Source organism: Protopterus annectens, chromosome 4.part1 (genome assembly GCF_019279795.1).
Source record: "Protopterus annectens isolate FY-2018-M chromosome 4.part1, PAN1.0, whole genome shotgun sequence".
Lineage (NCBI taxonomy): Eukaryota > Metazoa > Chordata > Ceratodontiformes > Protopteridae > Protopterus > Protopterus annectens.
Genome location: NC_056734.1, coordinates 470,170,550 through 470,185,529, shown reverse-complemented (window position 1 = coordinate 470,185,529; position 14,980 = coordinate 470,170,550). Strand labels below are relative to the sequence as shown.

The window sequence follows — 14,980 nt, the reverse complement described above, 5'->3', positions numbered from 1 at the left end:
TCTACATATTCTTAAAGTACCTCTGCTGATAATTAACCTATTGATTGACTCTCCCCAACATTTTGTATAACTTGCATGTTTTTTATTAAACTCTAGTACTGACATATTTGCTAAGCATGAAAACTTAATCATGCAGGAGACAGCTCTCTCTGTTAACTGCTGCTCCTGTCTTGTTTTATCTTTGAACAGGCTCTTCTTATTCAGTAAACACAGTACATTCTCTGATTTGGAGAAATTAAAAAAAAAATATGATACAAATATATGAATAGCAACCAATCCGAGTTTGTACCTGTACACAATGCAATGCCTAATACAAATAGGGCCAAACCTTGGTCTGAACCTGTGCACTATGTAGTTTCTGATACAAATGTACCAAGTAGGACCAATCCCTGCTCTTAATCTGTACACAGGTTGATGTCTAATACAAATATATTGACTAGGAACCAATCCAGATCTGAACTTGTACACAATGCAACACCTGCTACAAATATATTGAATAGGGCTCAGCCCAGATCTGAAATTGTATAGAGTGCTATGCCTGAATCAAATATACTGAATATGGCCCAAACTATGTCTGAACCTGCACCATATGTGACACCTAATAGTGAATAGTGCCCAACCCAGGGCTGAACTTGTACAGAGTGCAGTACCTGATACAAATTTATCAAATAGGGCCCAGTCCAGGATTGAACTGATACAAATATACTGAACCTGTGCACAGTGCAATCTCTAACATAAATATACTGAACATGGTCCAACCCAGGTGTAAAGCCTAATAAAATATACAGAATAGCATTCAGCTGAGGTCTGAACCTGTACACAGTGTGACATCTGATACAAATGTGCTGATTATGGTTCAGCTCAGGTCCAGAGCTACACATAGTGTTACACCTGATTCAAATATACAGAATATGGTGCATCCCAGGACTTTAACTGTAGAGTCTGTAGATTCTGTAGATAGTGTGACACCTGAAACAAATATACTGAGTAGGGTTCAGCTCTGTAGATTCTGTAAATAGTGTGACACCTGAAACAAATATACTGAGTAGGGTCCAGCTCAAGTTTGAAACTGTACACAGTGGAATGTCTGATAAAAATGTGCTGGACAGAGACCAACTCAGATCTGAATCTGTACAAATATGCAAATTCAGATACAAATATATTGAATAGGGTCAGACTAAGGACTGAATCTGTATCCACTGCAATTCCTGATATAAATACACTGGTTAGGGTGTAATCTAGGACTGAAACTACACACGGCATGATATCTGATGCAGATATACTGAACAGAGCCCAGCATACCTCTCAATGTGTAGCCATTGAAAATAGGTAAAAGCCTGTTGAAAAGTAGAGACATTCAATCAAAAAATCTGGATATCTAATTATTATAAAACTGTACTACAAAATATTACATAGCAGTTTTCACTTCCTTTATGTTTGTGCGATATTATTCAGCTTGAGCAACATGTTTAAAAACTGAGAATGATAAATCAAAGTAGACATACAAGCATAATATCAAAAAAGTATGAAATTTTAATGAATGATATTGCAAAAATCTACCTCACAATATCATTTATTTTTGCTTATGAAAAAAGGCAATATAAGTTTTGTACTTTCTTTCTTTAATTTATTGAAGTCATTAATATTTTGCTTATGCAGTCTGGTTAAACAGCTTCAAAATCATGTGTGCTGAGGATAGAGGTTCAGAAAATCATATGAAAGGGTAAATTAAGCTTGAAAATAGGAACATACCTCCAAAAATTGGTGCATTATTGGTAGGGGAAAAATCAATCCTGAAAATAAATACATGCCTCCAAAACATGTACAGCTGAAAGGTCTGGGGCCCAGTATTGGTATGAACCTGTACACAGAGAGACATCTGATATAAGTTTACTGATTAGAGCCCAAAGCAGGTCTGAGCTTATGCATAGTGCTACAGCTGATATAAATACACTCAGTAGTTGTTGTTGTTGTTGTTGTGTCTTTTGGCTTTTTCCCAGTTAGGGGTCGCCACAGCGGAACTCTGGTCCGCTAATGATTGGCAGTAGATTTTTAAATGCCGAGTTGCCGACCCTGATGCACAACCTTTAACGAAGGTATGCCCATTCACACGTCTCCACACAGAAGACGCTCTAGCTGAGAATCAAACAGGATGTCTTACTGTGAGGCGACAATGCTACCGCAGTGCCTGTTCCAAATGTGACCCTGTTCACAGTACTAAGCCTGGTGCAATATATACTGATTAAGGTCCAGCCAGGTCTGAACCTGTACAGAGTGTGATACTTGATACAAATATAAAGAATACATCCCAACCTATGTCTGAATCTGTGTGCAGTGTGTACTACCTGTTACAAATATACTGCAAAGGGCCCAACCAGTGTGTGATCCTGTACACAATGCAATATCTGCTACAAATATACTAAATAGGATGAATACAGGGCTGAACCTAACACTTGACTTGTCATCGACTTCTTATTCAAAAGTTTCCTTATTACTATGCATCAACAATATCAATTCTGTTCTGCTTCAGCAAATTAAATCCTCTTTTTATAATATGTATCCCAGGATTCCTGTTTTTTTTTACCCAGGCTATCTAAGCTTAAGTTTACCAATGAGTGTATCCTAGTGACCTTAGATGTCCAAAACTTGTACTCAGTGATCCCCCATAATGAGGGACTTGATTGGGTCAAAAGTATCTTTTTTGACATGCGTTTATTGATGATGCCACTTTCATTTTGGAGCTGGGCAAACTGTTGGACATGCTTAATAAAAGGGGGTACCCACTTGATTTAATAGAACCTATTAAGGAAGAAGTGTATGAAAAAGGACCAGGGTTTTTTTACCAAACCCCAACATGAAGCTATGACAATAAACACATGTTACATACTATGAAAATAACAATTTTGGAGTAAATAGGAATAATTACTTGAACAAAACAAAAAACCTTTTCAAAACACACAAAATTAAAAATATAAGTAGTTAAAAGTATAAAATGTATTCTTAACTATTCATTCCCTTAACAACATATTATGACAGTTATATTCCAAAAGTAACAAACAGAGATAGTACATTTGTGGAACAAAACTCAAATGACAATTCTAATAATCCATAGCATTTAAATGCAATTTGGGCATAAGATTGTTGTTGACATTCTTCAATAACAGATTGTGCGGGTTTTACTGCTAAATTTATTACAGAAATAGTGCATTTGCGGAGCCTCACACTGAGTAATTAATTTATAGATTAAGATAAAAAGGCGATTTGAGCAAAAACTGTGCCAGGAAATAAGAGGTGGTGTGGAATAAGAGATTTAATAGAAAATTTATAGTTGCATGTTCAGGCCTGAGCCAAAATGGAGCACTGATTCATTAGATTAAATATATCCTCTATTTAGTAAAAACTTCTAAACTTTAAATTACTACTTAAATGAATATTAATTGGTATACATTCCATACCTTACCATGAAATTAATTACATAAGATTGCTTTCTCCTTATTTTAAAATTCTTAAAATTCATATTACTATGATGAATTTCTTATACACATACAAATTTCCATGTTAACATTGATTGTAAAGCAGGTTGATGAAGCACATTAAATCAGGTATCAATTTTCATCTTATTATTCTATAAACACTAGAATAAAGCTTTCATCTTCCACATCTGCCTTCATAACCCATATTTTTAACAGAGAATATTATTTTTTAAATTTTCTATTCACATCCTCCAAATGTTTCAATTGATGTAAAATTTAGAAGTGTGTCATTTAAAGCTATTGTTGTACAATCACGGGTACCTCAAGGTTCTGTATTTTCAACAATCCCAAAGAGTAAATAATTCTGGATATATAAATATGCAGGTGATTGTAAAAACTGAATTTGCTATGCAAGGGAAGAAAGATTATTTGACATTAAATTCCTATATGAAAACATTGAATGGGCAATTTCTGAAGGACTTCAGTTTAATAATGAAAATGTAATATTATGTGAGTTACTAGCCATAGTACTTGAAAATAATGTATTCTTGGCTGGAGACAATGTTTATTGGCAATCCAATGGCGGAGCTATGGGTGCATCATGTGCCAATAGCTACACCAATGCAGTTATGGCAGTTTGGGAGTTAGAACACTTGTTGTAGGGCCCTTTTCATCAACAAGTACTCCTTTTTAGAAGATTTGTAGATGATCTGTTTATTGTATGGAAAGGCACAGAAGCCAGTCTATGAGAATTTGAGAAATATATTAATGATAGCATTCACATTGAAATACTCTATGTGTAAACCAAAGTAACAGGTCTTCAGCAAATCAAAAGACTTGGATAAAAAGCAGTCAGAAATCCAATGAAAAAAAACACAATCCAAGTACACCATTCGACAAAAGTTTAGTGACTCAGAATACAGACAGCATGAATAGCAAAACAAAGCTTTCGAGTAGAAACTCTTCTTCAGTGTTTTGTCGAATGGTGGAGTTAGATTATAAATTTTTCAATACTTTATGTGTAAAATAAACTTTTTGGATGTTGCTATAAAGGTAGATGTTGATTTCAACTTCTATACACAACTCCATAGAAAGGAGTGCCATTTAAATCATTTATTAAGCAAAGATATTATGCATCCTTCTTACATTTTCAGAAATGTGGTACATAACCAGATATTTAGAGCCTCTAGACTTAATGTAAGGGATGAGGATTTTAAACAGCAGGTAGATACAGTTACAAGGGAGTTGAAAGATACAGTTACAATGAGAGAGAAATACAAACTAATGTTACAGAAATTATGAGTATGAGAGACACGAAAACTAAACCCTATTTTCAGTGGTTATAAGCCTAGTGTAAAGGATGACAATAAGGGCAATTACATGAAATTGAAGGTACCCTTGAGCTTTTCGAATAATGTTTGTCTGTATATGGATATTGTAGACTTTGAGGCATTCTAACAACAGATATAGAAATTACTAGGCTGATAGATCCGAACTTAAATTTCTATTTAGGAACATGAAATCTCTAAGGAGACACCTTTGTTTCCCAAGGAGTGTGCCAAGTATAAATGAAGAAGCTGGGACTAGACCTAGTAGTAGATGCTCCTTTTGTCCTTACATAGATGTTAGCTCACAATTTTACCATCCAGATCAGAAGAGAATGTATAAGTTTAATGTGCATGCCACATGTGAAAGTGAATATTGTTCATTTAGCCCACTGCTTGGAATATATGAAATTCTATGTGGGAAAAACTGATAGAACCTTGAAAGAAAGGATACATGAGCATATATATTATATAAACAAAGTGAACAAAATCAATGCTCTCTCATGTTAACACCAGTCCCACACATAATTTCAAGTTTTAGCTATAGGTAGGACATTTGTGAGTAAAGAGGTGGGGATATTTGCAATTTGACTGAAGAATTTGAAGCCAGATGGATAGTCAGGCTCAGGGCAATAACATGAAATTGAAGGTCAGGACATGGCTTAAATGGGGCCCTCAGACTGAAATTAAAGTCCAGACCATTATTTAGATGAGCACAATATACACATTTGTTGAGTTATTAGTTCAGTTTAGCCTATGTGGTTTATAACACTGCAGTAGCATGCATGTTATATATGCATGTGTATATATGTGCTTCTGTGTATAAACTTTGAAAATGTCTTATTTTATGCATTAGGTATATTTCTACATATATTGCATGCTGATTTTGTTAGCTGATTTTATTTTTAAAACATTACAAGAGGTGATGATTTAATTGTCATGTGACTAGATTTTATATCATGTGATAGTAAGTATTTTTGCTTATGAAAAAAGGCAATATAAGTTTTGTACTTTCTTTCTTTAATTTATTGAAGTCATTAATATTTTGCTTATGCAGTCTGGTTAAACAGCTTCAAAATCATGTGTGCTGAGGATAGAGGTTCAGAAAATCATATGAAAGGGTAAATTAAGCTTGAAAATAGGAACATACCTCCAAAAATTGGTGCATTATTGGTAGGGGAAAAATCAATCCTGAAAATAAATACATGCCTCCAAAACATGTACAGCTGAAAGGTCTGGGGCCCATTGGTATGAACCTGTACACAGAGAGACATCTGATATAAGTTTACTGATTAGAGCCCAAAGCAGGTCTGAGCTTATGCATAGTGCTACAGCTGATATAAATACACTCAGTAGTTGTTGTTGTTGTTGTTGTTGTGTCTTTTGGCTTTTTTCCCAGTTAGGTCGCCACAGCGGAACTCTGGTCCGCTAATGATTGGCAGTAGATTTTTAAATGCCGAGTTGCGACCCTGATGCACAACCTTAACGGGTATGCCCATTCACGTCTCCACACAGAAGACGCCTAGCTGAGAATCAAACAGGATGTCTTACTGTGAGGCGACAATGCTAGCAGTGCCTGTTCCAAATGTGACCCTGTTCACAGTACTAAGCCTGGTGCAATATATACTGATTAAGGTCCAGCCAGGTCTGAACCTGTACAGAGTGTGATACTTGATACAAATATAAAGAATACATCCCAACCTATGTCTGAATCTGTGTGCAGTGTGTACTACCTGTTACAAATATACTGCAAAGGGCCCAACCAGTGTGTGATCCTGTACACAATGCAATATCTGCTACAAATATACTAAATAGGATGAATACAGGGCTGAACCTAACACTTGACTTGTCATCGACTTCTTATTCAAAAGTTTCCTTATTACTATGCATCAACAATATCAATTCTGTTCTGCTTCAGCAAATTAAATCCTCTTTTTATAATATGTATCCCAGGATTCCTGTTTTTTTTTACCCAGACTATCTAAGCTTAAGTTTACCAATGAGTGTATCCTAGTGACCTTAGATGTCCAAAACTTGTACTCAGTGATCCCCCATAATGAGGGACTTGATTGGGTCAAAAGTATCTTTTTTGACATGCGTTTATTGATGATGCCACTTTCATTTTGGAGCTGGACAAATTGTTGGACATGCTTAATAAAAGGGGGTACCCACTTGATTTAATAGAACCTATTAAGGAAGAAGTGTATGAAAAAGGACCAGGGTTTTTTTACCAACCCTTGCTTCTAATTCATGATAGCTCTAACCATGGTTCTGTAATGGTAGGGAATGTAATCAATGTTAAGAAGACATCTGATGTACCATATGAGCATTCAATGATTATCACTTTTTCTACCAACAGTTATGATATTGTGGATGTGGTGAACAAATATTGGCTGGTAGTTATGAGTATGAATGAGGGTATTGAACTGTTTGGGGTTAAACCAAAGGTTGCCTTAAGGAAAGGTAGGATGTTTAAGAACCTGCTGGAAATGAAAAGGGGCAACACAAGCTCAAGCAGACCTAAAGGTATGTTCAAGTGTAATCACTTTGATATGTGAATCATTTTTTATCAGACACAAGAAATTTGTTATCAAAAAACATTTTAATTGTTCATCTAGGAGGTAGTGTATGGAGCTCTTTGTCAATGCTGTTCAGCATTCGATATCCTGTCACCCATATTTTAAAGTTAAAAAGTTTGGAGGGTTGATTGTATTTTTGAAGGTTGAGTATTTTTCTTTCATGATTGTTTTTAAAGTACAGACTCAGCTCATTGTTTCTTGTATATATGATTATCTCAGTGTATGGGAGGAGTTTTATTCTGTTGGTTGGTTTCAATCACATGATGGTTCAATTATAGTATTTGCAGATTCAGTTTGATGTGTTTCAGCAGTTCTGAAGAAGTCTTGATGCAAGATGAAAGTGCTTGACTGCTTTTAATTATATTACAATTATCTCAGTGGTGGACACTGGTCTGTGTGGTTCCTGGACCTCCATTCAGTTTTTTTTTTGGTATCTTTTATAGGTATTACACTGTCTCTTCTTTTTTCAAAATAACCTATATAAATTCTTATTCCATGAAAAAGTCAAAGATCTTTTTCTTTCCCATATACAGAATGTTAATTTAACACTGGAAGATAAAAATATTCTGGAATTGATCATAAGCATTTTATATATTAAATGATTGTAATCAATCTGATTAAAATTAAATTTTTGCCTATATTTACTAGTTTTAATCTTAAATTTAAAAACACATCTTATGGCTCTGTGATGTGATTGGCCAAGAGGCATTATTGTTTTAAAGGCACGATTGTTGATATCTGCATAATTAAGCATATTATCTCTTCTAGTGTTTTCTATTACAAGTCGAAACATACCTTTACCCAATATTACCTGCATAAATTCATTCTCAAAATAATTTGCACAGATTAAATCAGACCAAGAATTACTAGGATAATTAAAATTTCCTAATAATATAATACTATGATATTATAATATTCTGTTAAAATTTATTTGATAATCATAATGTGCACTTTTATTCAAACTTGGTGTACACTAACACAACACTATATGTGTCCCACTATTACTTTTATCATCTGTAATATATACAACCAAACTTTCCAGGTTAGGAATACACTGTACACATGTAGATGAAATATCATTATGTACATACATTACTCCCCCACCATTATATTTTTTCTCATAAACATTCATATTCATTATAATTCTTAAGATTAAAATTAGCAATACTCCCAAAATGCTACTACAACAATCTGATCATTTTGCTGATACATCATCCCTGTGAGCTCATTAAATTTATTGCCCAAACCTACGGGCATTACAAAAGTAATATTTCACAGGACAATCAAATCTCTTGGTTCTTCTAATACAACATGCATTTGTGTTGTCCCTAAAAATATTTTAAGTAATCGGTTATCAAATTTGACATATAAGCTGTCCCATACTTTTTTAAAAGTAACTTATCTTGAGCATACATGCTAATCATTGACATAGTCTTCCCGATATTTAATTAAACTTAATGTACCACAGAAATTTATCTCAACTAGTTGTTAAACAAAGGGGGTTTATTAAATAAATAGTCAATAAAGGACATTGATGGTAAAATTTCATAGAATACAAATAATCATATGTATCTCAAATTGTTCAATAATTTCTAATATTGTTCTTTTCATGTTGTTTGATGTTGTCATCTTCATATCAAAGACACCAGCATGAATTACAAATACCTTATATTTTGAATTTATCCTCATCAGTTTTGTCTGTATATTTCTGACATTTCCAAGTTTCAAACATGGTAATACCAATGCAGTAATAAAGCTGTTGTTTCAATTACAAATCTGCATATTTTAACACAGAATCAGCCAAAATGAATACTTCATCATTTATATTTGATGATTTAATTACCTTATTTAAAATAAAAGACTCCTCTGCATACCCTTCACTTGCCAGCAGGTATTAAATCTTCAATACCTTGTCCTGATTGAAAACTACTTTCATCTGAAACCATAAATATATTACCCCACTCAATTTCACACTCATCATTTATATTCTTCTTCTTTAATGTTATATTCTTTTTAAATAAATTTCCTAACCCCCTCAATTTGACCATAAGATTCCATCTCGGATTAGAATTTTACAACACAATTAGAAAGCAGGATTTCAGAACAAAAACCTTTATTTAAATGTTTATCCTTTTCAGTAGTGTTTACTACACTATCTAAAATCCATCTTTTCACTTAAGGGCACTATCACTATCTCTGGGTATAAACACATCATTTTTTTATGTGATTTTTCCAAACCATTTCATGAGATTTCAATAGAAACAGTAACAGAAAGCTGTTGACTAATGCCATAATTGTCTCGTTCTTCTAAGTGTGATTCACTACTTGTTATGCCCTATAACAAATAATAAGAATCTTTTGTACCCTCTCTAACCTTCTTGGTAGAGGAAGCATTACTACAATGCTTCTTACATTTACCTTTTTCCTTTTTAGAAAGATTCCTTTTTCTTTTTTTAGCCATTCTCTAGTACAAACTTCCTTAGTAGGTGGTGAAAATACTAATTGTTCACAGCTTGCTATTGTCTTAGCCTTTAAAAGACTAAATTCTGTCTTCTAGTTTTTAACAAATTAATTTATTAAAGCAAAACTTTCTCCATAATAATATCATCCTCACGATTCTCTCTTTCATTAAGTTTGATCAACTCTTGTAAGCTAAAATAATTATAACATAATGAATTCTTTGTATTTGTTTTCTGCATGTAAATTCTACAAAAATGCATTCTACTAAGTAGTTTATTTTGGTCAAATCATTGAGCATGTAAGAATTAAGATAATCCATTGTTAAAACATATATACTCTACATAAAAAGATTATCTTACATCCCTGACCCCCTGTAATCACTGAAATCATGGAAAGATGTGCAAAGTGGGAAGTCCTGGATGTGTGCCACAGATTGAGTCCCCTCCTCAGAAGTCTGGATGAGGGTGGATCTGTCCTTCAGCAGCCAAGGAAGTACCATAGGTCCTGTCAGAATCAGAGGGAATGCAGGTGATTAAGGATATAAGGACTGTCCTTGAACAGATGCCATGGTTAATTAGATGCAGAACAGGCACACAGCAATGTGTCCATTAGGTTTTGTATGACTTGGAGTTTGAAGGGCTTATCATTGCTAATCTGTTTAGAGGTGAGAGTTAATAAGTTCTGTAGCTTAGAGACAAAGAAAAAGTAAAACAAGTACAAACTAAAATTAAACCCATAAAAAGAACAAATAAAAATATATAACTGCAACTAGAAATAAGAAAAATTAAATAAAAATAGAACCACAATGAGCTGATAGGAAAAGTGATCTGTCTGAAATCATTAAATATAATATGATTAACTACTTGAAACCAAAACTACATGGTAATACTGACATATACTAATGGTAATTCTGACACATTGTAATATAACTCTCACTACATTTTGAAACTAATACTAAAAATGAACATAGTACCTTAAAAACACATTAAAAGCCACACAGAGCTGGAGTACAAGCCATGCACAATACAAACCATTCAAAAAACAAATAGAAACTATGTAAAACCCTATTCAGCATACAACTTACACAAGCAGAACTTCATTTCTGCATAATATTGAGTTGAAGAACTGTAATTCAAAGCAAAACATTTATTAGAAACAAATAAAAGGAAGATATGATGGCCTTTACATGAAATATTTGTAATGTTGAATACCATAAAATTAGGGGACTTTATTTTGTTTGTTAATCTCATTGTATAATATATCTCATGTATCATATTCTACACACGCCACGTATCATAGTAACACATGCACACATATATACGCTCACACAAATTCACACTTTTTGTACTAAGACTGCAAACTTCTGTTTCATAAAATGGGATTATTCATAAGTCTGCATGAAATAAAATAAAAAAGTTAAAAAAGAGAGAGATAATGGAATACCATTACTCCTCTGTACCACCAGTTAATGAACCATACCAAGCTCCTCCAATGTTATGTTACAGCAGACCTTCATGGTCTTTATTAGAAGGAGTGAATTTAGTTGACCAACTTGGATGAATTATTAATTACATTTAACTGCATGATAGTAAGGATAGAACTGATTTACACAAGAATATTTTAACTAGGAAAATGGTCTACCTGGATGGAGAAATAAGAATGGTAGAGGCTTTTTTTTTTTTTGCTACTGCCTTAATGTTTAAAAGTCTGGAAGGATAAACTAATAAATAAGAGGTTTATTGTTTGCTGTGGCAATATAAACTGAAGCAATTAGATAGGAATAAATGCAATACAGTACAAAAATGTGAATCACTGATAAAATCTGTGACTTGGACTAACTGGAGCACCCTAGAATATCAGAGAATGATGGTCTTTGCAGTAGTAATTTTGTCTAGTGCACATATGTACCTTGGTGCTCTGAACGCTATCAGTGTTTCGGGTTCCCACCTTTTCATATACCCAAAGTAGAATATTTTTTATGGAAACATAAGATTTTGCAAAACAATACCTACCCCCAAACCAAATAAAAGCATGTGACTTCACTTTTTTTGTAAAAAAAATAAAAGCTCACCATCTGTGGAATTTGATTTACAGCTGTTGTTTCAAATAATGTTAAGATATTTCAGATCAAAACCAATTGGTTTAGACAACTGTCTTAAGAAACTTAAGACATATTTTTCTTCAAAAATCTCAGGAGATTTTCCAATTTTCATTTTCTTTCACAGGGCAAAACTATTTTTGGCTCAAAATGTTGCTCTGTTCATGGTCACTATGGCTTAGAGGAATAAAGGCATAACTATAGCCCTGATGACCTGGGTTCAGTTAAAGACTTGGACATCTGAGGTATTAGTAGGGAGTAATGGACATGTATAAACCATGAGGGGAGGCATGGTCTATGAAGAGGGGAGTAGCCCTTGAATGTTTCCAGGATGAGTGTACAGGAGGGGGAAGAGAAAAGAGGGTAGGTCATAATATAAAAAATCCCTCTCCTTTGCAGAAGTAGTTGCCAACAAATCACCCTAGAATGTCTATAGGTTTCATGTTGGCCTCAGTCCAGAATCAGTGTTAGGGGATATATATTGGTGCTGGTAGACCAAGTAATGGAAGAAGACTCTGGAGGAGAGACTGGAAGGAATGAAGTAAGGAGGAAGGTCTCCTTCTTAATCCCTCCTAAAACTTGCAATTTTGGGAAAAAAGGTGACAGATTACACTTAATAAACCATGGCAATAATTAATGTTTTAGACTGCTTTTTCTTCAGAAAAAGGAACATTAATTCACATTATCTCATTCCATCAATTTCTTAGGTTCATGGTATTAATATTTTAAAAAGTGTCCCTGATTATTTCTGGATTGTTCCCTGATTCCAATAGCAAGAGGATGAGTGCTCTAGGGAGAGAAGCTATGTGCAAGGTGACATACCTAAATATGTATTTGTCAAGAGATTTTTTTGAATTGTTTTGTGCTACTATCATTATTATTATTATACTGCAGAGATTACTTTATCTCAACAGAAACAGTACAACTCAGTATTCTGTTTTACATTTTGTCAGGCTTAGAGTATGACAGTGTTTTACTTGTGAATCTTTGTCATTGAAGGGTAAGTATGCCTGACACGCAGTATAATCACTTTATGAAATAATGCTTCATCCTTCAAAACTAAGTGACCGTCAGTGAAAGTGCACTTTAGTTGAACATCAGCCTTTTTATATTGAGAACACCACAGAATGCAAATAAGTTTTTTCACTTGAAAGACCACAGACTCAGAGTTAAACATGGAGGGACATGAACAAACCAGTGGTCATGAAGGTGCTATCCCCTCAGAAAGCAAATATTATGTGGTTTATTGCACATGACGTAGAAGTGTTGGGATGCATGTTTGCCAAGTTGTGTATAAGGAATTTTATTCAACTACTTGTCCTAAGTCTTGTAAAGGTCTTTAGTTATAGTGTTATATTTTTAAAAGTCCAAGATGTGTTAAAAATGGTCTCGCAAATATGAAAATTATCTACAAGACTTTGTCAGTTATTCAGTATACAGAAAATAAATTAGGTAAGTCTCATTTATAAATGTCATTTCCATATGCTTCTGCCTTGTGGGACTACAATTTGAGATACATGTCGCGTATTTTGGAATAGGTTACAGTTTTTTAAAATTGTAGAACTTTCGTTGACATCTATACTGTACATAAGCAGTTTTTGGAAGCATGCTCTGTAATACATGTCACTGTTAAAAGCATTTTTTAATATTTCAGATTTCTTTTAAATGCAAATGAGCTACACAAGTCTGTTAATACATGCATTGAGAAATAATTTGCAAACTATTTTCTTTGGGTACTTTAATATAAAGAAATCCCATTTGTTAACCAGGGAGATCCACCTGACACTCAGTCCCTTTCCAGGAATGACCCAGGAACAATGACTGGTTAAGTGACTTGCTCAGTCAAATAGTAGATAAATGGATGCTGAGGATATATATATATATATATATATATATATATATATATATATATATATATATACATACACACACACACACACATAGATCTGTGTATATATATATATATATATATATATATATATATATATATATATATATATACATATACGTACCTACCTATATATATATATATATATATTTATATACACAATTTAACAATATATTTTGTATAAATTCTGTATTGTAAAAACTGCATTTGATTTTTACTTTTGGTCTGCATGATTGCATAATTTTTTATGTATTGTATGTGGAGGTTTTTTCACCTGGGCTACCACTGAGGAGGGACCTACCTTAAGTCCAGTCAGCCAAGCCTGGTCAACAAAGAAAACAAAATGAAATAAATAAATGAGTGAATTAATTAATACTTTTTTGTAATGTCAAGTTTTAATATTCTTCACTTATCCAACTATGATTTCTTTGTGTGTAGATACTGATGAATGTAGCCTTACTGTTAAGAAATGTGACCAGATATGCACTGAGCGAAATCGATTTGAAGTGACCCAAGGGTACGAGTGCAGCTGCCGTCCTGGATTTACACTCAAGGCTGACAAAGCTAGTTGCCAACGTAAGCCATTTACTGTTAATTTTCTTTGCTTGCCATGACTGCCTGAATCTTAATATTTCATTAGATGTGTTTTTGTTGCTTATGTGAGTGACCATGTAAACCTTATTTGCATAATAAGCTTGGCATCTGATAGCAAGTGAAAAAACATCCAGTGATTTGACTTTGCTCCATTACTTCTTTTCAGCAACATTAATAACAATTTTTCATTAGATAACTGAGAAGAGAACTCTTCTGCCAACTCATTTATTTTGCTTGGTACAGTGACATCATCTCTGAATGCTGCTAGGTGAAGGTTGCAGAAGTTATATGTTTGTTTTAGTTTACATCGTCCCATTCATTACATTCACATAGTTCAAATTATCACTTTCAGATGAACTCACTATTATCAGCAATATTTTGCAATGTATGATGAGCAGAGAATTACCTTACATTTTTTTCAGTTTATGTCATAACTTGTAGGTTATTCTGAGGAGGCAAGTGTTCCTGTAACAGTGAAATCTGTCCATGAATTATATGGTCAGTTTTCACAAGCAGTATCTGAATGACACTTTATCTGGGACAGTGAACTCTGTCCATGAATG

At 33.7% G+C, this 14,980-nt stretch overlaps 1 protein-coding gene across 1 annotated transcript in view; it reads left to right on the top strand.

Annotated features, from left to right (window-relative positions):
* The window catches only part of LOC122801235 (mucin-5AC-like), a 475,953-nt gene extending 461,009 nt beyond the window's left edge, over positions 1 to 14,944 (top strand). Inside the window, exons 22-23 of the mRNA XM_044070787.1 lie at positions 14,262 to 14,399; positions 14,859 to 14,944. Coding sequence (XP_043926722.1) covers positions 14,262 to 14,399; positions 14,859 to 14,944 — 224 coding nt within the window. The remainder of the gene's footprint in view (positions 1 to 14,261; positions 14,400 to 14,858) is intronic.
* The last annotated feature ends 36 nt before the right edge of the window (positions 14,945 to 14,980 follow it).